This window comes from Mustela putorius, unplaced genomic scaffold (assembly GCF_011764305.1).
Source record: "Mustela putorius furo isolate JIRA1106 unplaced genomic scaffold, ASM1176430v1.1 tig00003856_pilon_pilon_pilon, whole genome shotgun sequence".
Taxonomy (NCBI): domain Eukaryota; kingdom Metazoa; phylum Chordata; class Mammalia; order Carnivora; family Mustelidae; genus Mustela; species Mustela putorius.
This window is the reverse complement of record NW_025422008.1, coordinates 318,619-346,202: the sequence shown is the minus strand read 5'-3', so window position 1 is coordinate 346,202 and position 27,584 is coordinate 318,619. Positions and strand designations below refer to the sequence as shown.

At 45.4% G+C, this 27,584-nt stretch overlaps 2 protein-coding genes and 1 pseudogene across 4 annotated transcripts; 2 read left to right on the top strand and 1 right to left on the bottom strand.

Annotated features, from left to right (window-relative positions):
- Positions 1–2,485: 2,485 nt before the first annotated feature.
- On the top strand, positions 2,486–17,264 carry LOC101680794 (butyrophilin-like protein 1). Of its 3 annotated transcripts, none has more exons than XM_045065118.1 (9): positions 2,486–2,795; positions 5,989–6,336; positions 9,354–9,635; positions 9,749–9,949; positions 10,195–10,215; positions 10,308–10,334; positions 12,437–12,463; positions 14,993–15,019; positions 15,435–17,264. In XM_045065118.1, exons 2-9 carry the CDS (start codon positions 6,291–6,293, stop codon positions 16,190–16,192), a joined length of 1,389 nt encoding a protein of 462 aa, XP_044921053.1. In that variant the 5' UTR covers positions 2,486–2,795; positions 5,989–6,290; the 3' UTR covers positions 16,193–17,264. The 3 variants fall into 3 exon arrangements, with proteins under 3 accessions (XP_044921053.1, XP_044921052.1, XP_044921051.1); XM_045065117.1 differs by having other exon boundaries at positions 9,341–9,635; XM_045065116.1 differs by lacking the exons at positions 2,486–2,795; positions 5,989–6,336 and having other exon boundaries at positions 8,177–9,635.
- Positions 17,265–18,329: 1,065 nt separating this feature from the next.
- LOC123387581 (ATP synthase subunit epsilon, mitochondrial-like) lies at positions 18,330–18,720 on the bottom strand (the record flags this gene model as incomplete). Its single annotated transcript, XM_045065222.1, has 1 exon — positions 18,330–18,720. A coding segment is annotated over one exon (243 nt), but the record flags the coding sequence as incomplete, so codon positions are not given.
- A 3,112-nt stretch (positions 18,721–21,832) lies between these two features.
- Positions 21,833–25,756, top strand: LOC123387580 (annotated as a pseudogene).
- Positions 25,757–27,584: the final 1,828 nt, after the last annotated feature.

Here is a 27,584-nt window from a genome sequence, read left to right as displayed (position 1 = left end):
GGTCCCAAGGTCCTGGGATCGAGCCCCGCATCGGGCTCTCTGCTCAGCTGGGAGCCTGCTTCCCCCTCTCTCTCTGCCTGCCTCTCTGCCTACTTGTGAACTCTGTCTGTCAAATAAATAATAAAATTAAATCTTTTAAAAAAAATTTATTTATTTATTTGGGAGGGGAGCGGGGCAGTCCGGAATGTGTGGATGGGGAGGGAGAAGGACAAGCAGACTCAGCGCCCAGTGGGGAGTACAACACTGATCTTGTTCCAAGGATCCTGAGATCATGACCTGAGCTGAGTTGGAAGCTTAACAATTGAGCCACCCAGGCGCTGCTGCCCAGAGTTTTTAAGATTTTAGAGCACACATTCGGAAATAAAGCAATCACTCCCATGCAGCCGTGGGTCCATCAGTCATTTCTTCATGAAAAAAATTTAGTGGATCACTCAGAAAAATTGAAAGTGAACGCAGACTGGCAGAGGTTTTGCTGGGTGTGTGATTGTGATTGGACTCTGAGAGAATGGTTTCCTCACCCATAGAATGAAGACAATAATGACAACAACCTGTCAGAAGTGGGGCCAGAGAGGCTCTAGCTCAAACTGGTGTCTTAACACCAGTCACTTAGCACATGAACACTCAAGGACTCGGGGGCTTGAGGGAGCAAACAAGGCGGTTGAGTCTGATGGTTCTATTCCAGTGATGTTTCAGGGATGCATATATGTTTGAGGTAGGAAGAAATAAAGAGCAGAGAAGACGTGGAGTTGTTGTATCTATGCAGGGGCTGATTTGTTCAGACCAGAGTTAAGAGTCTTCCTGTTTCTTAGTGGACTGAAGTGTTTTCCAAATTGGACAGAGAAGCCAACGTGCTGCTGAGGTGACTTCTCTGCACATGAGTTCAGGCAAAGTTTCCCGAGTGTTTGCTGTGTGCTGGACACATGACCAGGGCACATAGTGCCTCCCTTTGTGGATGCCATGGACATTCCACAGAAGATCACATGTCAGGGCTGTGGGGTAGGACAGGGCACCACTAAACCCCAACAAGCACGTGTATGGGGCTCAGATGGGGATGAGCAGGTTGGCGAAGGCCCCTCTGAGGGAGGTCACTTTAGGTGAGACTGGAATGGTGACCAGTTTGGGGGATGAGAGAGAACAGGAACATCCAGGGGCTTGTGAGAAGGCCTGAGGCTGGGAAAGCTCCGTGAACTGGAGGAATGCTGCCAGGCCAGGAGGGAGCACTGGGAGCAGTGGAATGAAGTCAGAGAGGAAGCTGGGCCCGGGAGCCACAGACAAGAGGTTTAGCAGGAGGATCCCTGGAAGGGGTGAAGCAGAGCTGATACAAGACGTTTTGAGAAGTTACAACTTTGGATGGAAAATGAACTTGAGAGAGGTGGGGCTGGAGGTGGGCGAAAGTCCATGGGGAAGCAGGGACACTGTGTCTGGGTGAGGGGGGAAGTGAGATGGGTGTGGAGCTAGAAGGCAGCCATGGATATGGATTAGAGAAAAGTCTTGAACTTTCTGGTGCACTGACAGCAGAAAGTGGAAGTGTGTGGGAATGTGAAGTGTGTGGTGGAATGACCCTCTAGTTTCTGGCAGACATAACTGGGTGAACCCAGGTATCCTTCACTGAGATGGGGAACTGCAGGAAGGGAGGGGCTGGAAAGGAAGCCCTAGTGCTCCACAGTGTTCCTTCAGAGACCACGGAATCTGCCTTTCCTGCTGCACACTGTGGCCTGGCGGGGAGGGGCTGAATGATGTACACAGTGGGGCACCTGGGTGGCCCAGTGGGTTAAAGCCTCTGCCTTCTGCTCAGGTCATGATCCCAGAGTCCTGGGATCGAACCCCAATCGGGATCTCTGCTCAGCAGGGAGCCTGCTCCCCCCGCCCCCGTCCCCGCCCCTCTGCCTGCCTCTCTGCCTACTTGTGATCTCTGTCTGTCAAATAAATAAATAAAACCTTTAAAAAAAAAAGTAGTGTACTCAGCCTTGTGTGATAGTATAGTATTAAGAAGCCACAGGGTGCTGTCCAATCAGCTGGGGCAGGGCCAGGGTCCTATAGCTGGTCCTGGAAGATTCTGTGATGCTCAGGTTTAACCCCTCTGTTGCTATGCTGTGGGGAGCACCTGGATTACCTCCTGGTGATAAAAAGCAAAGCAGCTACACTGGGGGCTTTTCAAAGGCTCCCGCCACATAGCATTCACCAGCTGACAGGATTTACCAATGAACAGAATAGTTTTGGTAGTGAACAGTACAAGTAGCCCCAAGCATAGGGCTTTCTTAATCTTGGCTGTGCCACACACACTCCTTACTTCTGGTATAGAAGCTAGCCAACATGGAGAGTGGCATTTGTTCAACAAAGGATTACGGAGTCTCCGTCTCTGTGTCCCCCTGCAGAGTGGGTCCGTGTATCTGTACCTGCCCTGTTTCTGTGGCTCTGATCATGCTGTTTCCTTCCTGGTAACTAGGGTGCACCGTCCAGAGGGCAGGGCAGAGTCTGCTAGGGTTGCATTTTGTAAGCTTTCACTTTCAAATGGTGGAAGGAGTCAGCGCAGGATTCTTCTAACTGGGAGTGCTGAGTGCCCCAGTTCCCTGGTTCAGCTGAGACCTCTGCAACCTGTGCCAGGCTGTGCTTCTCCATTCTCCTGGAACCAGCTGCCTCTCAGACAAGAGGAGCCTGTGGCACCTGGAGCAGGAGCAGGCTTTGGGGCTTGAGCAGTGAACTGCATGTGCAATCTCTGAGAGCAGATTTGGGGCTGGCTGAGGTCTCACAGTACTGAGTTAGAGACGCTCCAGAAGCCCCAGGTTTTCAAGCAGGTGAGTGGGTTCTGAAGATACTTGCTGGACAAGAAGAGGTAAGTGGGGAGCAGATGCTTGGGAAGAGGTAGACAAGATCATGGTGGGGCTGGAGCGCTGGAGTGAATAATAATGAGGCTCTGAGATGACCCAGGACAACTACAGTGGGGACTCCACTTTACTCATTTACTTAATGACATTTCTGTAGCATTCCTAGGAACAGGCACTGTTCTAATGTGCACTGACTCTCCATACATAAATTCATAGGATACTTCTTATACCGTGGGATGAGATCTTATTACTCTCTCCACATTGCAGATAGGACTTGGGGCAGAGCAGGTCAAGAAACTTGCCTCAGGTGATTCCCACAGCAGGTGGCTGAGTGTGGAGGAGACCTTAGCAGTCAGCCCCAGAATCTGTCCTTCCCAGGACCACTGGCTGCCCCCATCCCCCTCAAGGTCAGTGGTTTGAGCCCTTCTTTCTGACCAGGTCTCATTTTATCCTGTGCTTCCCACTGCTCTGCTGGGATCCTTTATCCTGAGTCAGAAACTCCTCAAAGATAGAAAAGATGAGGGTTAACCATTCATGGGGAATTGTCTGGCTTCAGCTATGAGCAAGTCCACGTCCTTGGTCCTGAGCAGAAAAGGGCTGCAGGAGACAAGAGCTGAAATCAGGGTGAACTCACCTATCAAAGGACCCCAGAACAACGTGCCTGTGGTGGGAGCCACAGTGTCCTTGAGGAGGATGCAGTCTGACTCTCGTGCTTCTCAGTCATTCTCTGGTCATAATAAGGGGGCAGCAGAAGAACAGCACACAGGAGCTGGTGTGTCCTTCATGGGGAGGGCCCTGAGTCTACGCCTTTTGTTCCCAGACATCTGTGGTGTCCTGTGACTCATGCAGATGTGGAGGAGGCCTCTGTGCTGAGGCGGGAAGGGTCTGGTCCTGTGGGCAGAGCAGGTTGGGAAGTTTCCAAAGGGTTAGGAGGGCTTTCTTGGCATCAGGTTTGTGGGGCCCCCACCCATCAGCATACTGAGCAGTAGAAAAGGCTGTGCTCCTGCTGGGGACTGTTGCCAGCCCTGAGCCATGCTGTCTGCTCTGAGGCCCAGAACTGTGGGCTGGCCTTGCTTCTTCTCTGGATGTGTCACCTGCCTCCTGCCCTGTGTCTCCCCAGCTCTGAGGAAATGGAGGGTTGCTTCAGGGACTCCTTGCTTGCCCATCTCCCCTCCCTGCTTCCCCTCTTGCAGCTGCCTGCTCGGGGCTCTGCAGGTGAGTGTGTCCCTTCCCCCTCCCTGTGTCTCCCTGGGGTGGGTGAGAGCCCCCAGAGCTCTGCTGCTGTCTCCATTAGGACAGATGGCTATTGGTGGAGTCCCTGGCTCTACCCAGATTCTGGAGATCCCCCAATTGCTATTTGAAATTAAACACATAAGAAGAATCCCAGAACTGCAAAATAAGGGCATGGGAGCATGACAGTTCTCTAATGAGTTTAAGTCTCTAAAGTAAAAAAATGTGAATTTCACTATGAAAAGTGTGAAAATAATTGTCTTTATTTTTTCTTTCCTGGATTTACTGGTACTTCTATTTCACAAATATTTATAGGGCACTGAGTACACGTTAGGTGCTACTCTGTGTACAAAGCAGACAGTCTCTTTCTTTACAGAGCTTACATTCTGGCAGGGACAGTGAGTACCTGTCCTGTACCAGAACCGCGTACAGTCTATGTCTGTTAGTGGAGAGAGCATGGGACAAGGACATAGAGCAGGAGGGCCAGTCAGGGCTGCAGGATGGCAAGTGGGCAGGCAGTAGTGCTCCATAAGGTGGTCACTGTATGTAGTGAGATGGGAACAAATACATGGAAGAGGTGGGAAGAGCCTGTCTGGATCCCATGGGAAGAGGTTCTCCACAGTGAGGAGCAGCCAGACAAAGCTGGCAGTGTGCCTCGGTGTTCAAGGAGCAGAGGAGGTGAGTGTTGGCCCGAGCAGAGTGAATGAGGGGGAGAGAAGCAGGAGTTGGGGATCAGAGAGCAGGGAGGGTCTTCCTTAATGGGCTCAGGATCACTTGGGCAACTGCAGAATCATTGAAGGGCTTTGGTAGAGGAGGCACATGGTTTGGTTTTGGTTCCAGGTTTAAAGGTTCACAGACATTGACTGGAGGGAGGATGTCACAGGGAGACTAGTAATTGTCATCCCCCAGGTGAGACAGATGGTGACTCAGCCAAATTTGAGTAGCACAGGAGCTGAGAAGTCAGTGTTTGGTTGTCAGGTGGGGTTTGTCCTGCAGAAGTGTCCTGGTGTGACATATCTACCAGGTCTTAGAAGACCAAGGCCTGCGAGGGGCTGGGGGCAGTGGGATGAACCCTCTTTGGTAACAGGTAGTAATTTGGGTCCTGTGAGCAGTGGAGTGAAGGCAGGTTTTTGTCCATTTATTTATTTATTTGACAGACAGAGACCACAAGTAGGCAGAGAGGCAAGCAGAGAGAGAGGAGGAAGCAGGCTCCCCACCGAGCAGAGAGCCCGACTTGGGGCTCGATCCCAGGAGTCCGGGACCACGACCCAAGCCGAAGGCAGAGGCTCCAACCCACTGAGCCACCCAGGCACCCCTGAAGGCAGGTTTTAATGGAAGTAGCTGTGAGGTCTAGTTTCTAGCACACATATAATTCAGTAGAAGACAAAGACGTGGGCAAAAACAATAACTTTAGGAGCAGGTGTAGGAAAGTTTCAGGTGTGCTGCAATGAGGAGGATGTTACCACTAGGCCACAGTAGTGCTCTTTGGTGAGTTTTCAGTCCTGTCCTAAGAGGAGGCATGTTAGAGCTGTGGTTTTCAGAGTGTGGTCCCTGGAACATCAGTATCAACTTCGCACTGCCTCCTCAGAAATGCACATTTTTGGACTCACTCCAGATCTACTGAACCAGGACGTCTGCGGGTAAAGCCCAAAAGTCTGTGTTCCACAGGCCTTCCTGGTGATTGTGATGCCTGTGGAAGGTTGGACCTACTAAGTTAGAGAGTCCTTCATGGAAGGACCTGGAGTCAGGAGCACAGGCTTCTGAGGAGACTCTTTGACACCATTTCTGTGTTTCAAAATTGTTGTAGGATAAAGTTGTCCCATTAGGAGTTGTCACAGTTTAGTCCCTCAGTCAGGGCCTCCCTCCTGCCAATGTGTTCTCTTCCCTGTCCTGCATCTCTCCAGCTTTCTCTCTCCTATGTCTGTGTCCACAGAGGAGTTTATGGTGATTGGCCCCTCCAAACCCATTGTGGCAGTGCTGGGTGCAGACGTCATGCTGCCATGTCTTGTGTCCCCGGCCATGGATGTGGAGAATATGGAGCTGCGGTGGTTCCACTCCAAGTTCTCAGAAGCAGTGTTCATCTATCAAAACCAGCGGGAGCAGAGAGAAGAGCAGTTGGCTCAGTACAGAGGGCGAACCTCACTGGTGAAGGATTTCCTCTTCCAGGGGGAGGCTGCAGTGCGCATCCACAACGTCCAGGCTTTTGACAATGGGCTGTATACCTGCTTCTTCTGAATGGGAATCTTCCATGAAGAGGCCAGTGTGGAACTCAAGGTGGCAGGTGGGTTGCTGATCGATATTTAGAGACCTGCAGTATTGGCGTTCGGAGCCACCTCAGGGTCCAAGTTAATAGCCCTCAAGTTATACAAGAGGGAAAGTGGTCTTTCACTCTTCATTTATTCAGTTTAAATATATAGAACTTCTGGTATGTGATAGCTATGTTCTCTGCACCTGGATATCTCAGTGTAACAAATAAAGGTCCCTGCCCTGTAGAGTTTATATTATACAGACAATAAATAGCCAAATAGGTTATAGGCAACATTAGAAGGTAATGAGTAGAGACTTAGCCAAATTAATATTTTAGGGATGAGATTTCCAAGCAGAAGAACATTCACACGAGACACCTGAGGGAGGAGTGTGGCTGGTGAGTCTGGGCAGAGAGCGAGGCCACATGATTGGTGTGGAGGTGAATGGGAGGGTGGTGAGAGGTGACTCTCCAGAATATAGAGGTATTCCTGGTCCAGGTGCCCAGAGATGGGATTTGTCAGGAGAAGCCCATGAGTAACACACACTTGAGCAGATATTTGAGTGAAGCAGACAGTGTTCTGAAATGGCCTTTGGTTGATGGATCTGTGTGGCGCATACACAGCATGGTGATTGTGGGTCTGAGCAGTCAACTGAATTGTCCCAGGCCTGGACTGTGTACTCCCTGATGGATGCTGATGGTGGGATGAGGAGGAATTGGATAGGAGTTTTGTTTTTGGGGTAGTGGGAGTGGTAATACCAGATCATCAAAGGCTTTGTGTGCTCTTATGCCATTTAGATTCAGGGCTGAGGGAATTTTTAACAGAGCAGTGGAGCGAGGTGTGTGAGGGCAGGTTTGCTTTGGCAGCTGTAATGGAAGGTGTATGGAAGGTGAGCAAGGCTGGAGGCCTGGATGTATTTATGGGGTGGAGAGGATGGCCTCCTGCATTCATGTAGGGGCAGTGTGGTGGGAAGGGACCACTCCAGCATTGGAGAGTTTTGGAAAGTAGACCCAGCTGAGTGAGGAGATTTGGGGACAAGGAGGGTTTAGAGGTGTGGAGAGAAGGGACTTCAGGTACTCACAGATTTTTTTAAAATCGGTTTTTTAGTGGTAGAAATATTTATTTTATGTGTAAGCTGCAGATTGCTGCCATAATGCTGTGTAACACAGACATAGAAATCTCAGTGGCCTGTAACACCAAACATGTATTTAATCTGGCATTCAGGGAGTTCTGCTCATCTGGGCTGTGTTTGGCTAATCTTATTAGGTCTTACTCATAAACCTTCAGTCACGTAGGGGAAACATAGTTAAAAACATAATCTTCCAACTCAGAATCTTGTCTCTAAGATAGTAGGAAGAAAGGTCCTTTTATTATTAAAATAGCATTAAGTACAATGTGCTGTGCATCACAGAGATTCTATCCAGAAATGCAAAGACAGAAGAAATCTCATCTTTTCCATATGCAGACAGAACTCATTTCATACACATTCTCAGGATCAACAGTTATGAGCTCTCAAGTAGGTAGACTTGCCAGCACTGTTTGTCCTAGATGGGAACCTAATATTTTCTTGGAAATTGGGTGATCACATAAGTTAGCTAATTGGCTTTATTCCAAGGAAAACTAAATTCTCCTACCTTAAAAATTAAAAAAAAAAATTCCAGTGTAGTTAACATAGAATGTTATACTCATTTCAGGTGTTCAATATAGTGATTCAACACTTTTACATATACTCAGTGGAATTTTCAGCAGAAACTCTGGGGCCAGAATGGAGTGGTATGATATATTCAGTGTGCTAAAAGGAAAAAAAAATCTGCAGCCAAGAATCCAGCAAGGGGATCATTCAGAATAGAAGGAGAGATGAAGAGTTTTGCAGACAAATAAAAGTTAAAGTAGTGTTTTTTTTTTTTTAACCAATTCTCCCATCATGATGACAGGCGGTGATGTTACATGTGGATCGTGGTGTACACTGAGGTTAGGTTCCTACTCTGGCAGAGAAGGGGGAGAGAGGGCTGCTGTCTTCCTTGGTGTGAGCAGTTCAAAGCGAGGGCTCCCAGGTCCTTGAGAAACACATTCTTGGATCACAGAGCTGGCAAAAGGCCCAATTATTATTATTTTTAAAGTACTTATATACATTTCAAAGAGGAGAGAAAACACCCAGAACCACAAGTTTCCTCAAGTAAATGCTATAAGAAAAGGCTGGGAGGGGGCTCTCTTTCCCTATTTTCAACAGGGACAATACACCTCTTATTTTAATATATTTTGTCCTGACAGTGGGCCTTGGCTGGGTTTGCTCAGCTGGTGTTGTCCAGGTGGCTATTGATTGATCTAGGACAGCTTCAGCTGGAAAGGCTGTGCTAGCCTGAAGATGTCTGTCCTGTGGCAGAGGACAAGGCAATGGCGGAAGCAGTTTCCAATCTCTGCTAGAGTCACATTCCCTGAGCTTTCAGGGACTGAGTCAAGTCACAGGATGGAGCCCAGAAGCAGAGTGTGAAGGCATTAACAAGAGGTGGCAGAGGGCTGGCTGGATGTAAAGAAGGCTGAAAGGTTGGGGGTATTTTCCTCATTATCCTATCAAAGTTGGGGCCAAACATGAATTAGCTCAGGACTTGAGTCTGAAGCATCTGTGAGGAATCCTGGCACAGCTAAACCAGAGATGTAGATATTAGGGAGTGAGATGAGGAGGTATGTAGTTGGTGGAAGTGATGACCGAGTGGCAGTGGGTGTGCCCGCAGATGCCCTGGAGAGTGTGTGAGTTGAGAAGAGCAGAGAAGGATAGATCCTGGAACCAAATTCCTCTTTCTATCCCTCTGGGTGATGGAATTCCCACCCTCATGGTTGGGGAGAAGAGCCTGCTCTCTGTGCCTGCCACAGGTCCCCATGTTCCTTCCTTCTGTTCTCCATGGCAGGACCCCTTACATTAATCCTTGTAGGGACCACTCCCCCAAGAAGCCCCCAAAACTCAGTGCTGTGGGTGGTATTGTGTACAGGAAGGTTCTGCTGGAATCCCTGAGCTCTGGGTGGCCTCCTTGTGCTCTCCAGCTTCTCTCTTTAGGTGTGGGCTCTGCCCCTCAAGTGCACATCACAGGGCCAGAGGAGGACGGGGTCCGAGTTGTGTGCATGGCCTCAGGGTGGTTCCCAAAGCCCCAAGTGCAGTGGAGAGCTCTCAGTGGAGAGAAGTTCCTGATGTTCTCTGAGACCCAAGCCCAAGACGGTGAAGGGCTGTTCACCATAGAGACCACTCTGGTGATGAGGGACAGCTCTTCAGGGAATGTGACCTGCTCAGTCCTCAACCCCATCCTGAGCCAGGAGAAGGCAATGGCCATTTTCATCCCAGGTCAGTATTACTTCCTACTCCTACAAGGGTGGGATGGTCTGATTGGGGGTCCCTGTGTGTGCTGGGCTGGGCTGTCAGAGCAGTGCCCTGATGGGGTGTCTGGCGGGGCACAGAACCCTTCTTCCCTCAGAGTTCTCCCTGGAAGCCAGTTTTCATGGTGATCCTGACTGTTCTGATGCTCCCAATCCTTGGGGATGCCTTTTACATCATGAGAGAACATACTTCAAAGCTCCAGGAGACACAGGAATGGAAGAAATTGCACAGAGACAAGGAGGAGATCCAGCAGATAAAGGAGGAGGCACTGAAGGCCAGAGGTAAGGCAGGACAGGGCCAAGGCAGACAAGTGTGGAAGCTGGTGCAGAGGAGAAGCAGACAGTAGGCCCTTGGCCAGGAGCAGGGGGCTGAGGAGGACCAGAGAGGACAGGTAGGGCTGTGGAGGCTTGAGGGGTCTGGAGTTAGATATTCAAGGAGACATATATATGCTCTTGCGGGTTTTCCAGGTGCAGTCTTTTCTGCTCTTAGTGATGGGAGTTTAAGAGTATTTTTCACTTTTTTTTAGATGAACTCCAAGCAGATCTTGGTATGTTGTGTCCTTTTCCCAGAAGTTTCTGTGTCACATTTGTAGGAGACATTCTGGTTCTTAGCTCACTTGTTTCCTATGTTGCCTTTCAGATTGGAGGAAATCTGTTTACCTGGTTGGTGAGTGACTGTCCGGATGTCCTTGGGTCTCTTGCCCCCTAAGCCATAGCTTTCCCTCTCCGTTTCATGCAGAGACATGTGGACCCATCCCTGGTGCAGAGGTGGAAACTGGTGGGAGGCAGAACTTGCTCCATGGGCTTTCCCCAACTGGGCTATTGGTTTGCACATGATGCTTTGAAACCTGAAATGATGGTGGTCACTGGAGTCCGTGGTGCATCTTGGGTTGATCTACCCGCCTTCTTTGTAGGATTTTAGTCTTCAATGCAACTGGTTCTCAGTCAACTTGAATACTCTGGAACATTTTAGAGAAACTATATAAATAAATGGGGTCATTAAATTTAGGGGTGTGATCCCTACACATAACACCATCGTGGGAGAGTCTTTTCTCTCCTGTTCCTGGAGGTACTGATCACAAAGTGTTGGGTAGAGGACTGGGCAGAGCTTGGGTGGGAATGTCGTGGGATAAGTTGTCAGTGATCCAGTGATATGTTTTCAGAGAACGTTGGCCACTTTTATGCTAGAGCTCACCTAACATCCTGGTCCTTAATTAATCTCCTCTTTTGTGTTATTTCCCATATCTCTCTTTCCTGGAAATCATTGGATGTAATAATGATTTATTGCACTCATGTAATAATGTATACATTACTCCCTAAAACATTTTCATACATTATATAATTTTTGAACTTTAAAGTAATTGAAAGCAGATGGAATAAAAATTTTGCATTTTTTTATGTGAAAATTTCTTTATTTTGGGATGCGATTGATATTGGAATTCATTTCAGAAAAATTCTGTGGATGAAATTTGTTAGTATTAGGCATTTTCTTTTGGTAATCAAGAATGGTTGGACACAGTGTATTTTTCTTTGAAGGAATACTATTTTCTATTGAAAATTTATTTGAAATGCACATTTTGACTTATTGTTGAATCCCCCTGCACCCCTTAAAAAAAAGAAGAAACAAATTTAGATGTTGACTGTATTTATGCTGAGTACCTCCCACACTGCTACCAACTTTTTAAACATGAAATTTCTTTAGAGATTAAAATTCTTCTCCACTGGCCCCAGGAGGCCTACCTGACTCTTATGGGTTTAGTGTTTCTGCAGAAGCTGTGTCTCTTCTATTCAGAAAACTAAATGCATATAGATAACTGGCCTTGCAATGCTTTTGTGCATAAAATTGAATGAATAACTTGAGTTTTTTCACCTTAGAGATTTTTAAAAAAAGATTTAATTTATTTATTTGACAGACAGAGATCACAAGTAGGCAGAGAGGCAGGCAGAGAGAGAGGAAGGGAAGCAGGTTCCACGCCAAGCAGAGAGCCTGACTTGGGGTTCGATCCCAGGATTCTGGGATCATGACCTGAGCTGAAGACAGGGGCTTTAACCCACTGAGCCACCCAGGCACCCCTACCTTAGAGATTCTTAATGTCATAATCAGTCGTTCAATTCTGTGTTATTTTCATTGTCTCTTTGGACTCTGCTAAATTTAATTGTTTATTTTTAAAATTTTGTCTCTTCTGGTTAGAATTGTTTTTCTTGGTTGACTCTTGAGTCCACTTGTCTGTAGGAGAATAGAAGTTGAATAGTTAAAAGTGCTTTTGATTTTTAATTTAACTGTCATTTTGATGGTTTTAGTATTCAACCACATGTATCTTTTTTTTTTAATTTCTTTTCGGTGTTCCAGAATTCATTGTTTATACAGTAAACCCAGTGTTCCATGTATTACGTGCCCTCCATAATACCCACCACCAAGCTCACCCAACCTCCCACCCTCTCCCCTCCAAAACCCTCTGTTTGTTTCTCAGAGTTTTTATTTTAATGTTGTGGTTTTTAAGACTCAGGACACTAACTTGGCAAAGGTCACACAGAAGCAATTGGCAGGCATGGAACTCAGCCTGCAATGCCGGCTCTCTGACCTGTGGTCTAGGGAATTTCCCAGAACATCCTATTGTCTGCCCATGTCAGGAGGGTATCTCCTCTCTAGCCTCTCTCCTTACTCTGTTATAGTGTCACCTGTAGCACAGAGAGGAGGCAAATGCCAGTAGATCATTACTATGCAGACTTGTTCTGGCTTAGGTCTCACCACGGTGTCTTCCCTTTCAGCCTTGAAGAAGGCTAAACTGTATGCAGGTAAGTGACTCAGTTTCCCATGGCTTTACCTTCCCAGCCTCCACTGTGCCACCTTCTCTGTCATTGGACCTCACAACAGGATGGGGTTGGTGTCCCTGATCTCCTTGTTATGTGTGTTGTGTCCTTCTGAAGACTGCAGGGACTGTCCTTGGGAACACAGATCTGCCTCTATTCTGACCCATCCTCTACTGTAGGTTGCTGTTAGAATTAGCAACACCCTCTGAACGTACCTTGTTCACTAATAGTTTTGTTGGTACAGTGACAACAGAGTGGTCATTTGTAAGGACAGTTGGACCATGGCATTGACGGTGTACTTCAGAATTTACTGTCTCTGGAAGATTTCAGAAATCAAGCTTACCTGCTTAGGACTCAAGTCTTCCTTAAGGGATCCTTGTTTCTGAATCCATTTTGTCCTGAAATTCCTACCTCTTTTTGGATCTTGCTTTGGTTTTCCTGTTTTTTTTTTTTTTTTTCCCTGTTTCTCTGGAGTGATGGTCTTCATTTTGCTTCTGCATGCTCTGACTCCTTGTCCAAGCCAGGTATCTTCCTCTAAACCTCCATGATTGTTTTGGAAGTAGTTTTCTTTAGGTCAGCTGTTCTGATTCTCAGATCCAGAGCCTCCAGGATGTGTAGGGAGTTCTGGTAATGGGTTTGTGAGATTCTGACCATTATATACAAAATCTTATGTACGTGTTTGTATTATAGCATTAAGAAATTGATTTTTTAAAGGACAGCAACTTATAATTGTTCACAACAATTATCACTCCTTTTAGGAGAATTCTGGATTTACCTGATGGGCTCAGTACTTGTTAGATTTATTAGGGGCAATGTGTGAAGATTTCAATAGGAGAAGCTCAGATGAGTGAAAATTGTTTACCAGAGAAAATTTGGGAGTAAATCAGGGAAAAAAAGCTGACTGGAGAAGAGAGAAGAACATAAGGAAAGTAGAGAGCCTGTGATTCCTCTCAGAGACACTTTGGGTGACTGAGAGTAGAAGAGACAGTTTGGGTGGCTTTGGGTAGGAGAGAGACCACAAATGAAAGCCATGGTGGTTAGAGTTGGAAGTACACAGAGGACATGCAAGTTATTGGGTGCACAAAAAGTAATAAACTCCTTGATACATGTTTGAGAGATATCTTAAAAGACTTATATTTATTTTAATGTGTTTTGAATTAATTCTCTAACTGGGTTTGCTTCACATAATGAGGCCATCTCACTCTTCCAAAGTTGTCGGGGGAGGAGTGTGATCCTAGGGTTGCAGAATATGGGCCCCATGTCGGCAAATAATAGAGAAAGTGTCCTGTTCTTATTTTATAATTGTTCTAATTTTTTTCTGGAGTCTCTGTCCTGTCGGAGGTAACAGCTTTACCGTGAGGACTTTTCAGGGTCTAATGACAGATACACATTTGCTGTGATCAGTTGACTTTTCTTCTTCCCAAAAGGGAGTATGAAGTTTGGAGGAGTTTATGCTTTGTGTCACTGAGGGATGGGGTCCCTCTATTTTTCTCTTGTTCATTTCAGGACCTCACTTTATAGAGGGTAGCTTGATGTGGTCCTTAGGATAATTGGGTTTGAGGTTCCATCTAGGTTTTTGGAGAAACTGTTATTCCACCCCTGCTGCATTTGTATCTTCAGTTCCTTAATCTTACTCACATCTGTAAAGTCCTCTCTGCCAAAACTTATTCACAGTTTCTGGGGATAGGACACAGCCATACTTGGGGGCTGATCATGTGTGGTGTCTCCTGCTGCTTTTGATCTCTCTAGGTGATTATAGGGAGAAGCAGGGATTTTTTCCTTGCAATACTCCATGATATAGGGAAGAAAATTCATTACTTTCTTTCACTAGATGCATGTCTTTCTTGCTTTGAACTTCTCTCTCTCCTTCCTTGAATCTTCTCCATTACCTCTTGATAGGGAAGATTTCTCTGGTGCCATATCCTGAGTTCTCCTCACCCATGGCTGAGAGTCATTCTCCAAGTGCAGATCCACCAAGTTCTATTGCCTCTACCATGGCTTTGAGTCAACCTGCAAGTTCAGTTCAGCCAGTTCTTTATAAGTAAATGGAGGCCTCATAAATTTTGATCTCTTCGGTTCTTTCTCAAGAAAACTTAGCTTTCAGGATGGATATGTGGCTAGAAATTGAGAAAGCCTATTTTGATAATGAAATCTGTGCAAAAAGCCTTCTTTTTAGGTCAGTATCCAGCCCCTCAGTGGTGTTAAGCTTTATGGTTTGGGTTTCATGGGAACATTGTAACATGACGGCTGTGGGTGTATGATAGAGAGAGTGTGCGTGTGTGTGTGTGTGTGTGTGTGTATGTGGTGTGTGTGTGAAAAAGAGAGAGAGAGAGAGATAGAGAGAGAGAATTAATGTGTGTGAAAAATAAATTTATCAGGTGAAAGCTTCCAAAACATTTTCCCCTATAAGTCTTGGATCAGTGTATTTCAGAGATAGGTACTAACACTGGTTTGTAGAGTCTCCTCAAGTATCTGATTTGTTTTTCACATTTGTGCAATGTGGTTTTCTTGTAGATTGGCGGAAGGAGAAGTTTCAGGCCTGCGAGTTACTTCAGTTGTTTGGTTGCTCCTACTGCTATCCCATGGCTGCTGACAACTCCTTCAGCTTGCTGTGGTGATACAGATGCTGGCATCATCAATGGTGGTGGGGTGGGATGGGGTGGTGAAGGTCATGAAGCTGGGAATACTGGGTGTGACTGATACTGGATATAAATGGGTATTCTTTAGTGTTGGAGTCCAGTCTGGCCCTCAAGGGCCCTGTGACATGTCTAACCCCCAGATCAGTCTTATGCTTACTTCTTCTGGTTGGAAGGCTGTGTGCTTGAGCCAGAAGGCTCTCATCTCAGGAGCTTTGGTCCCCCCTGAATGCAGCTAGGTGTCTGGGGGTGGGGTGGTGGTTGTGTGCCTTGTTATGTGGTAAGGCAAGTCCTTGAATGATTGGTAACTGTCTCTGCAGGGTCTGTCAGTCTGGATCCAGAGTCTGCCCATTCCAGCCTTGATGTCTCTGATGACAAGACTACTATGACCTTGAAGGACTCAACCAAATACACAGAATTTGGGTTCTATAGCATCTTGGGTCATGAAGGCATCACATCAGGGTGCTGTTACTGGGAGGTGGAGATCAGGAATGCAGATAAAAGTGAGTGGGCCCTGGGGGTCTGTAGGAGAGATGTGGAGAGGAAAGGCTGGTACCGGGAATGCCCAGGAAAGGGGTTCTGGGTTGTGGGGATGTATGGATATACATTCTCTTCCCTCCCCGATAATTCAGAACTCCTTGTGCCAGTTTCCCAGAGGGTAGGGGTTTTCCTGGACCTGAAGGAAGGGGATGTCTCATTCTACAACATGACTGATGGTTCCCACATTTTCTCCTTCCCTCTTGCTTCCTCCTCTGGGACTCTGTTTCCATACTTCAGGTTGAGGTCAGGAGATGTGTCCCTGACCATCTGCTCTGGGGTGGGTGGGCCTGTGCAGACCTCTGTACTGTTAACAACCCTCCTTGTTCTTCAGAGGATCCTGCGAGCCTCTCAAGACAGGGGTTCAGTTCAGGCTGTGGTGTTGATGGTGATCTCCCAGAGGCTGAATCTCCATTACTCCCCTGTGGTCCTGAAGCTATGTCCCCATAATGCTTCAACCCTGTCCCAGATTCCTCATTGTGGCTCCTCCTGGAGCTGCGCATTCCCAGGGGTAATAGCCTTTGAAGTTAGTCCTGAATGACCGGGTGGCTTGCCCTTCTTTTCTGGATATAGACTGCTGGGGTGAGTTTATGAGAATAGTTGGTTCATGTCTTATGCTCAGGTATTGGAAGATAAATATTGACTTTTTCAGCTGTAATGGGGTTGGCTGAATTTTGCTATTGGAAGTCATGTTTCTTTTGATCATGAACATTATTTCATGGAGTCTTTGTATTGTTTTATTATGAAATAAGATGTCTGAATTATTCTGAAAAATTAAATGGTGTTTATTTTATATGGTTTGAGTTGTGCAGATCAACCCAGAGGCTACATTGGGTTACCAGCTCTATTTTAGGAAATGTGCACTCTGACTAAAAAATGACTGACTAAGAAATGTATGGCTAATGGACTTGAAGAAGATTGGAGTGTAATATTCTATTGTATGTGCTTCCTATTCTGGAATACTTATCTTAATGAACCTTAGTAAATATCTGTTATTTCTTAAACACTGGTGCTGCATTAATTCAGGGAATGGGAAATGAGAGTTTGGGTTTCCTTGTGAGTCAACAGCAGTTGGAGAGAACAGAACTGCTACTAGAATAAAGAGGTAAATGAAGATGAGTGTTTTCAGACCCTGGATGAATTGCAGAAAGCTTTGTCCATGAGCACAGTTCCAGAATCTATGTACGGCTTCTCAGTACTTCTAGTCCAATTGCAAAGGTGGATATAACCCACAGGAAACACAAGGAAGCCAGACTGCTGAGGACTCAGACCTTAATGAAGAAAGTTTTGTTGGCTCCTGAACTAGAACACTGACCTGTTGTGGTTCTGGGAGAGATGAGGAAGACACTGAATTGGAAGTGGGAGCAGGAGGTCACAGATCTCAGTTCCTGCCTGTGACCAAAAATAGGAAAAGGACTGGAGTCAGGGTCGCATATTTCTTTCTTGTCATGTAGATGTGTCCTTTGTATTAATTATCTATTTTCCTTCTCCCTTCTTACCAGTGTGATTTTATGCAAGTTGTCCCTGGTAATATTTCAAATATAATTTCTAGGTAACAGATTAGTCAAATGAGTGTGGCTGGATTAAGGAATAAATATAACTGATTCAATGCCTGAGACTGCCTGTTTATTCCATTTTGGGAAAAGAGTGAGAACTTTTTCACTTGTTTAAGTGTAGCCCTGTAGATGGGTGAAAATGTGCAGTTGTTTTGTTATTTGGAAGTTCCAATAAATGTGCACTCTGACTAAAAAATGACTGACTAAGAAATGGTGTATGTGGAAGTTGAGGAACTGAAAGTGTGAAGACTGCTCATTATCGAATCATTGTCTTTTGATTCAAATCTACCCCTGTATGTGCCATATTTGTTGATACCGGATGCCATAAATGTTTCATTTTTGCCATGTGGCACATTTGGCACAGTCTTTGTCAGTTAGTAAACTGTTGGGTTTGGCCATCAAACCCTGAGATGGTGAATGAAAAGTTTACTCCAGACACCTTCATAGGAGAAAGGAGAGGCCTGGGGACCAGACACTCTAGTGGCAAAAGGCCTCCAACCAACCTTTTGCTCCAGTTTCACTGGGGTCATATCAATACACCAAGCACAAGCACAAAGCAAGGAGGAAAGTGTAGCCTTAATGGTCAGGACAATAATATGTGGGGCAGCGTGTGGTAAGGACAAGGAGGCTAGGAGCTCATGAAGTACATGAGCACCACATGTGCCTATTTCTCCTCAAAATTTAAACATTTACTCCCTAGATGAGAGCCTTGAGCTGCAGTAAGAATGTGGCCACTTTCAGCCAAGAAATTTCAATGGAGGCCTAACTCTCTGGGCATTCTTCCTTTGTTTTTCAATTAGACTCATCCAGGGAGGTGTATGCAAGTCAGATTTTGTGAATGCAGACACTGAATTCCTACAGGGCACCAGAAGGAGCACAGCAAGATGTAGCAGGGGTAAAAGCTTTTCTCTTTTGGGTTTTTTTTTTTTTGAATCATATTTTAATTTATTGGCATTGTCAATCGAGAACAAGACAGGATTTCTTTTCATGCAGGGAGTTAGTTTTTTTTTCTTAATTTTTTTGACAGACAGAGACCACAAGCAGGCAGGAAGGCAGGCAGAGAGAGAGGGGGAAGCAGGTTCCCCTCCGAGCAGAGCCCGATGTGCGGCTCGATCCCAGGACCCCGGGATCATGACCCCAGCCAAAGGCAGAGGCTTTAACCCACTGAGCCACCCAGGCGCCCCGGGAGATAGTTTTCAATCTGTTGTAACATGGATCCACACATCTTCACCTTGGAAAATGTAGCATTTCAAGCTTTAGCCAGGGTAGATTACTCTTTTTTCAGTTTCACAATTTTTGCAGTGCTGTCAGAAGTCTTCTCAGCATTTGCTTTGAACTCGACCTTCAGTGCATCTCTCACTGCTTTTGCACAGATCTGGGAGTACTGGATGTAGCTGAGGCCAGCCTGTCGCCAGTACCCCACCTTGATGTTGCGAGGGTGGGCATGTCGGGTCGAATCATGAGGATGCCTTAATGTTGGCTCGATGCACGGCCCAGCAGCAAGAAGGACTCTTTGTGTTTTTTAAAAAAGATTTTGTTTATGTATTTGTCAGAGAGAGATTGAGTGAGCACAAGTAGGGAGAGTTGCAGGCAGAGAGAGAAAAGCAGACTCCCTGCGGAGCAGAGAACCCAAGGACTTAATCCCAGGACCCTGGGATCATGACCTGAGCTGAAGGAAGACATGTAACTGAGTGAGCCACCTAGGTGTCCTAGTTTTGGTGTCATTTCCCCCTTGATCTTATAATGCTGCTGACAGTGCCCTGGAGAAGACTTAGCTTCTCTTGCCTTTGGGTGAATGAGTATGGCATCGTAGCAGGTTGTGTTCTAGAGGGCTGCCTCCCAGGAATCTTGCCAGTTCTCTAGTGAGGGTTTTCCTGCCCAACAGGCTTGGTCTGCAGCATGTTGGTGAATTTTTTTCCTTTCTGGGGACTCTGGTCCCACCTGGTCCAATAAACAGAATGTCAGTCTTATTCTTTAAAATGTATTCCATTTTTTGGATGCTCTACCTCAGTTCTAGAGGAAATGTCTGCTTACTGTATCTTCTACTTCTGGTTTCCATAGAGCTTTCTTTTATCTCTTTCATAATTAAATACCTCTTTCTTAGTAATTCTTTCTATCAGATTTTCCCTGTTAAAATGACTGATGTGGCTTCTGCCTCCTGACTGGACACTGGCTGATACAAATGTCTAAACTGAACTGTATGTTGGAACAGGGCACTACACTTCTCATAGTATATAGGAAAGGGTAGTGGAAGAATTTTCAAATTTACCAAACAACAACAACAACAAACCAGTAAAGCCATAAATATACTCTTTGGGATCTGTACATATATTTTAAATGCTCTATATGTTAATATATTATCTGACATGTTCATCTCCTCCTTCCATATGGCTTGTGGCTTTATGACACTGGATTCCTTAGATGGGCTATGGCATATTTCCTTTGAAATGGGGGGGAAAGGAAGGTATGGATGTGATATGAATTATCCACACAAAAAAGAGGAGTCTTTTGAAACAAGTGCACCAGTTGCCCATGTAATTCCAAAAAGAATGGTTAAAACCATCATTCTTGGGAGGAGTGAGGTCAGCATCATGGCAGAATGAGTCCTTCCATTTGTCTCCCCCTTTCTGTTTACAACTAGTAGGATTCCAAAACCCAACAAAGGTTCCTCTGCACAGCACACCAGATGCCAAAGAGATCCATCCATGTTTACATCTGAAGAAGGCTGTATTGGGCCTCATGGAGACCAGAGCCCAGGCAGCTTGGTGGGGCCTGCTATCCTGGCTTCTACAGTGGTGGAAATGTTCACTTGTGACTCCTGTGGCCGAGGAGCTGGGGTTGGAAAGGAGTGACTGAAAGGCTACTTGGTCCTGTGAGCTGTGGCTGGAGGACCCCCTAGTTATGAAGCCATAGAGCAGCGTCCTCTGAGGTAGGGTATCTGTGACCAGGAGGGGACAGTGGGGGGAAGGAAAAGGCAAGGGAGGGAGGGAGAGAAGAAGAAACACTTTATGCACTGTCTGTCCTGAGAGTTCAGCAAGAGAACTCCCAGGTCCCTGGGAATCCTGAACTTGAGGATCCTCCTCCTGGAGTGTGGGGCACACCCAAAGCCCAAGGGCTTAGTACATACTGGCCCCTCCAGAGTGCCAGCCTCCTACTTTTTTTTTTTCTTTAAGCTTGGTCTTTCCAGCTACCAGGGCTACTCTGGTAAGAGAAATCAGAAACTTGTTCTCTTCTGTCACCTGCTGTAATACTAAAGAAGGGCCTCTAACCTTCCACCCATGAACTGTTAGAATCAAAGTTAACACATTTTTACCTACAAAAGGTGTTGGCTACTTCAAAGTATTCGGCTAAGGAAGATCTCATTAAAGAGTATGAAAAATCATGGTAATATGGCTTTGCTAAAAGAAAATGACAGTTCTCCAGCCACCAACCCTACATTTACAGAAGATTGTGATCTAAGTAATAGAGAATTCAAAATAACTTTCAGAACAGAATTCAGCAAGATACAAGAGAATCAGGCAATTCAATGAACTCAGTAATAAAATAAAAGGATAGAAGGAGTCCTTTACCCAAGAGATCAAATTTCTAAAAAAGCACCAAACCGAAATTCTGGAGCTGAACTCAGTAAATGAGATGAAGAATGCAGTAGAAACATTGGAAATAGAGCAGATGAGGTGGAAGGGAGAATACATGATCTGAAAGGTGGAATCTAGAAATGATTCAGGTAGAAGTGAAGAGAACTAAGGTTTATTATTTTATTTCAAAGTGAAGAAACCCTGGGGTGCCTGGCTGCTTCAGTTAGTGGAACATCCGACTCTTGATCTTTGGATTGTGACCTGGAGCTCTACGTTGCATGTAGAGATTACTTAAAAGAAAAACAAGCTTAAAAAATGAAGAAATCCTTCAAGAGCTACCAGTCTCCATTAGGAGAGCCAGTTAAGAATAGTGGGTATACCAAAAGGAGAAGAGAAGGAGAAGAGGGGCAGAGTTGTTATTACAAAAGTGTTGACTGAGAACTTCCCAATTCTGGGGAAAGAAGTGGACATAGACGTCTGTGAAGTTAATATATAACCTTATTATCTCAATACAAAATACCATCTCCAAGACACTTTCCAAAGACACTGTCAAATGTCAAAGATAAAGAAGGAATCTTGAAAGTATAAAAGAAAGTAACCTAAAAATGAGCTCCCATAGGAGAGATCATGAGCAGATTTCTCAGCAGAAACTCTGTAGGCCAGGAGAGAGTGGAATGACATACTCATAGCATTGACAAATAAATATTGCCAGACAAGAAATCTGTATCCAGGATTTATCTTTCAGACATGAAGGAGAAATAGAGACTTTCCCAGACAAAAAAACTTGAGGGAATTCCCCAGCACTAGTACTGCCTCCAAGACATATTGGGCGGAACTTTAATACTGCAATGAAAAGATGAAGGTACAGAGACTCTGAGTGAGAAACTGTAACCTTATTTTAGAATAGGGCATTAAACACTTAATGATAACAGCAATGGCTAAAGTTATTAAAAATAACTAGAGCTACTACAGTTGGTAACAAACCCATACCAGGAAAAGAGTTTGTGACAGCAAAAATGTAAAAGGGGAAGAGGACAGCCATGTAGGCAAATGACAAAAAGTTGCCAACAGCAGGAAAAGCACCATTTAATCTATGAGACAGTTTATACAAACCTCATGGTAAGACAAAACAATATCTAGAGCAGAGAGAACCTTAAAAAAGGGCAAACTGAGGGAATCATCATGGAAAACCAGCAAGTGACAAAAGTAGACAGAAACACAAAGAAGAAGAAATAATAAAGATATAAAACAACCAGAAAAGAAAAGATAAAGTGACAATAGTAAGTCCTTTCATATCAATAATCACTTAAAGGTAAGTGGGTTGACTTTACCAATCAAATGACAGATAGTGCCTTGATAAATTAAAAACATAGACCCAACTATGTGATGCTTTCAGAAGGCTCATTTTAGCTTTAAGGACAAATGTAGGTTTATAGTGAAGGAATGGATGTGGATAACCCACGCAAATGGTACCAAAAAAGAAAGAAGGTGTAGTCATGTGCGTATTAGACAAGATAGACTTCAAGCCAAAAAGAAGATATAACAGTTGTAAATACATGTGCCCTCAATACCTGAGTATTGAAATACGTTAAACAAATACAGATCTTAAAGGAGAGATAGACAATAATCCAATAATAGCAGGGGACCTCAATACCTGACGGTCCACAATAGTTTTATTATCCAGATGCAGAATCAGCAAGATTCTAATTCTAATTTTAAACAACTGAGGCCAGATACCTGGTTCCTGGACTAGTCTTGAAAGCATGTGCAGAACTATATTGTATTAGTTGCATTATGACCTTAGCTGCACGTCACGTTTTATTCCCTACTGAGGACGTTTTTGCATCTCTTAACCTCATGCATGATCAATCATTTACTTTGCTTTTTACCCCTACTCCCGTTTACCCACTGATTATAGGAACCTAACGGGGAGTGGAAAGAAACATTTGTCTCAAAATTATCTGACATACCTGATCTTTCCAGGTCCTGAATGGGGTACCTTATTTTCTGGAAAAATATAGAACTCCAGATTGTTTCAAGGCCCACCCTCTCAAGGTTTCCAAAAACACCTCATCCTCCTCTCATACATTCACCTCCTTCCCCAAACAAGTAGTGGCTATCCCTTTTCCTCCAGAGGGCAATGCAGCTTTGGGAATGATAGCCAGCCTTCTCACTTGGTTTTTCTTGCGATAAGGAAGCTTCCTTTGCCTCAAAACCCATGTCTCAGACATTGGCTTACTGGGCATTGGGTGCTCAACCAGTCCGAGTTTGGTAACACAATCAATAGGTCAAAGAGGAAATCAAAAGGGAAATAAAATAATGGTCTCAAACAAGTGAAAATGAAAATACAATATATCAAATTTTGTGGGTTGCACTAAAAGCAGTTCTGAGAGGAAGTTTAGAGCAACAAAAAATTAGAAAGATGTCAAACAATCTACCTTTATACTTCAATGAGCTAGAAAAAGAGGAGAAATTAAGCCCAAAGTTAACAAAAGGAAAGAAATAATAAAAATCAGAGCAGAAGTAAATGAAATAGAGGCCAGAAAAACAATAGAAAGGTTCAGTGAAACTAAAAGCTGGTTCTAGAAGATGATAAACACAAACTGGCAAAAAGCTAGCTAGTCTAAGAAAAAAAGAGACATAGTACTGTATGGTGACTAATACAAAATTAAAAAAGAAGTAAAAGAGGGTTATTACAATGGATAGGACAGGAATATGTAGAATCATGAAAGACTATGAATAATTGCATACCAACAAATTATATATGTAAAGAAACATATATATGGAACATATACATATAAGGAACATATACATATATATGTAAAGGGTCCATTCCTACAAACGCACAACTGACCAAGACTGACTTAGGAAGATGTAGACAACCTGAACAGACCAGTCTAGTCATCTGAGAGGCACAAGTGGAGGCTGAAGGTCAGGAAGACAGACTTGTAGGGGAGGCGCAGATACCAGAGAGCCTGGGGTTGAGGAACACATGGGGCCAATAGGTCCCCACATTGCGACTGGCATACACAAGGAACTCTCCTTATGGCTGTTCTCTGCCCACTGATAACCAGATTAGCTCTGACCTGGCTGAGTTCCAAGAGCCCCCTCAACTTGCCTCTGTATTCATTGTGGAGAACTGGGCACCAGGAACTTTGGAACAGCTACAGTGAGATTCCAGAAAAATGGCGTCTCCACTCCATTGCTATCCCTTCCAGAAAGACAACTCTCCCTGTGGTCCTGCCTATTTGTCTCTTCCCCCAGAGCCCAGCTGGTGGAAGATGTGCCCTGGGACAATGTCCCTGCAGAGAAGGGGCATGTCTTTCTATTACCATCTAACCGAATAGGACAAGTACTGGATCTGCCTTCACACCAGTGTGAGGAACCCCAGCACTCAGGACATTTATCCAGGCCCCGCCCCTCCTAGCATCCTGTTCAGCCACCATTGAGGTTTTCTGAATGGTAAAGTGGACTCCAAAGTCCCTGTTATTGAAGAGAACTTGTTAGAGGACAAAGATTTGTTGAAGCCACGCCATGCTTGGAAGCTGTCCTTATGTTCTTCCTATCTTAGTCCTGTGAACTCCCTGGAATTAACACTTATCTGATGTTAATGAGAGCACCACGTGCTCCCTGACCAGCCTGCCAATGTGCCTGCCCTTCCACCAGCCATGAACACAGGAAGCTCCCTACCTGATCTCACCAACCTGCACTTTCCCTGGCACTTCCCACCCCCAGGGCCCTGAAGAGACAGCCTACCCCAGCCTGAGTGAGGGCATCCGTACCTCCAAATTAAGACACAGCATGATCCACCTCAGGATCAGTGGGATCCAGTGCCTGGACCAAGTTTGGGCTATGATGAGGCAGGACTTTACTCCCTGCTCAGCTACCCATCCTGTGGTCTTCCCTGAGCAATCGCAACCCCTAGGCTTCCTGGAGCAGTCCCCATCCCCATGTAAAGGCTCTGATAGCCACCCCTCACTGTCAGCCTCCTCCCTGGGCCACCCCTCACTCAGTGCTCTGGCTCTCTCATCCTCCAATTCCTGCCCCTCTGCTTCCTCTCCTGTGCTATGTACCCCCCTTACCCAACTTCTTCCCCTGGAATCCCTTCCCGCCACCACCATGTTCCCCTCAGTCTCCTGAGATTGCCCAAAGGCCCAGCTGACACCCAAGAGCAGCTGCCTAAAAAGTTTTTGGCAACAATGTCTCACGCCTTGTCCTGCATCACTCAGGGTGTCCTCCTGGATACCAGCAAATTGTCCACTGACCAGAGGCTGCCTCCATACCCATGCAGCCCCCCAAATTTGGTTCTGCCCACCCAGCCACCTACCCCAAAGCCTCTATAGCATCTAGCGATGTCCTCTCAGGCCTGTCCAATGTAACCTTCAGGTGGGCAGCCCCTGGGCAGCCCACCACACTGTGGGACACTATACCCACCCAGCTCAATGGGCATGAGCAGGACATTTACCATCAGCTAGTGAGGGACTTCAGCCTGGGGAACCTGTTTGCTCTTTGATGACTGCTGCTAGGACTTGTTTGTCCCCTGGCATGCACACATTCTGTCTCAGCAGCAAGAACGGTTTAGCATGGAAACCCATCAACCAGCCTGGTGTTGGATCCCCCAGCTTTTCTGAGGGGCCTTTATTTTTAGGAGACAAATGGCCAATTAGTGGCCTACAGGACCCCCATGCCCTCAACCACCAGGACTTGACTCTCTGTTCCTGCCATGGCTCAGGGCCCAACATCATCCTCCCAGGAGAGTCCTCCCAAAGTTATTGTAAGGAGATTTAGGCAGCCCTGCCTGGAGTGCCTGGCTTTGAGGTGTCAGCAACCTGGCTATTGCCGGGGTTGGGGCTGGAGGAGTTGTTGCACATGGAATCACTGGGCCTGGAATGATTCCACATGCTGAGTGAACCCTATGGCTTGCTGTGTGATCCTGTTGTGGAGGACTCATTCCAAAGTCAGCATCTGCAGTGAGGAACCTCATCAGCCTCCCTCTTCTTGGCCCTGCCCCATCACTCTTCCTTTTCTCCATTCCCCTGGGTCAGGAGAGACTCCACTCTGCCCACAGAGCCTCTTTCTAACCTGAATGAGGGCACTGAAGAATGAGGAAAAGTCAGGGGTTTGTCCTGGTGGCCCCTGAATTCTGCACAAGGGTTGGGTCCAGTGAAACTATAGGGGGGCCTAACAAAACTTGTAACTCAAGAGATGGAGTAAGCAATCAAAAAACTCTCAAAAGAAAATCTTGTGGTCAAATGGCTTCACTACTGAATTCTTTTTTTTTTTTTAAATTTTTTTTATTTTTAATAAACATATATTTTTATCCCCAGGGGTACAGGTCTGTGAATCACCAGGTTTACACACTTCACAGCACTCACCAAAGCACATACCCTCCCCAATGTCCATAATCCCACCCCCTTCTCCCAAACCCCCTCCCCCCAGCAACCCTCAGTTTGTTTTGTGAGATTAAGAGTCACTTATGGTTTGTCTCCCTCCCAATCCCATCTTGTTTCATTTATTCTTCTCCTACCCACTTAAGCCTCCATGTTGCATCACCACTTCCTCATATCAGGGAAATCATATGATAGTTGTCTTTCTCTGCTTGACTTATTTCGCTAAGCATGATACGCTCTAGTTCCATCCATGTTGTCGCAAATGGCAAGATTTCATTTCTTTTGATGGCTGCATAGTATTCCATTGTGTATATATACCACATCTTCTTGATACATTCATCTGTTGATGGACATCTAGGTTCTTTCCATAGTTTGGCTATTGTGGACATTGCTGCTATAAACATTCGGGTGCATGTGCCCCTTTGGATCACTACATTTGTATCTTTAGGGTAAATACCCAATAGTGCAATTGCTGGGTCATAGGGCAGTTCTATTTTCAACATTTTGAGGAACCTCCATGCTGTTTTCCAGAGTGGCTGCACCAGCTTGTATTCCCACCAACAGTGTAGGAGGGTTCCCCTTTCTCCGCATCCTCGCCAGCATCTGTCATTTCCTGACTTGTTGATTTTAGCCATTCTGACTGGTGTGAGGTGATATCTCATTGTGGTTTTGATTTGTATTTCCCTGATGCCGAGTGATATGGAGCACTTTTTCATGTGTCTGTTGGCTATCTGGATGTCTTCTTTGCAGAAATGTCTGTTCATGTCCTCTGCCCATTTCTTGATTGGATTATTTGTTCTTTGGGTGTTGAGTTTGCTAAGTTCTTTATAGATTCTGGACACTAGTCCTTTATCTGATATGTCATTTGCAAATATCTTCTCCCATTCTGTCAGTTGTCTTTTGATTTTGTTAACTGTTTCCTTTGCTGTGCAAAAGCTTTTGATCTTGATGAAATTCCAATAGTTCATTTTTTCCCTTGCTTCCCTTGCCTTTTGCGTTGTTCCTAGGAAGATGTTGCTGCAGCAGAGGTCGAAGAGGTTGCTGCCTGTGTTCTCCTCAAGGATTTTGATGGATTCCTTTCGCACATTGAGGTCCTTCATCCATTTTGAGTCTATTTTTGTGTGTGGTGTAAAGAAATGGTCCAATTTCATTTTTCTGCATGTGGCTGTCCAATTTTCCCAGCACCATTTATTGAAGAGGCTGTCTTTTTTACATTGGACATTCTTTCCTGCTTTGTCGACCATAGATTTGAGGGTCTATTTCTGGGCTCTCTATTCTGTTCCATTGATCTATGTGTCTGTTTTTGTGCCAGTACCATGCTGTCTTGATGATGACAGCTTTGTAATAGAGCTTGAAGTCCGGAATTGTGATGCCACCAACGTTGGCTTTCTTTTTCAATATCCCTTTGGCTA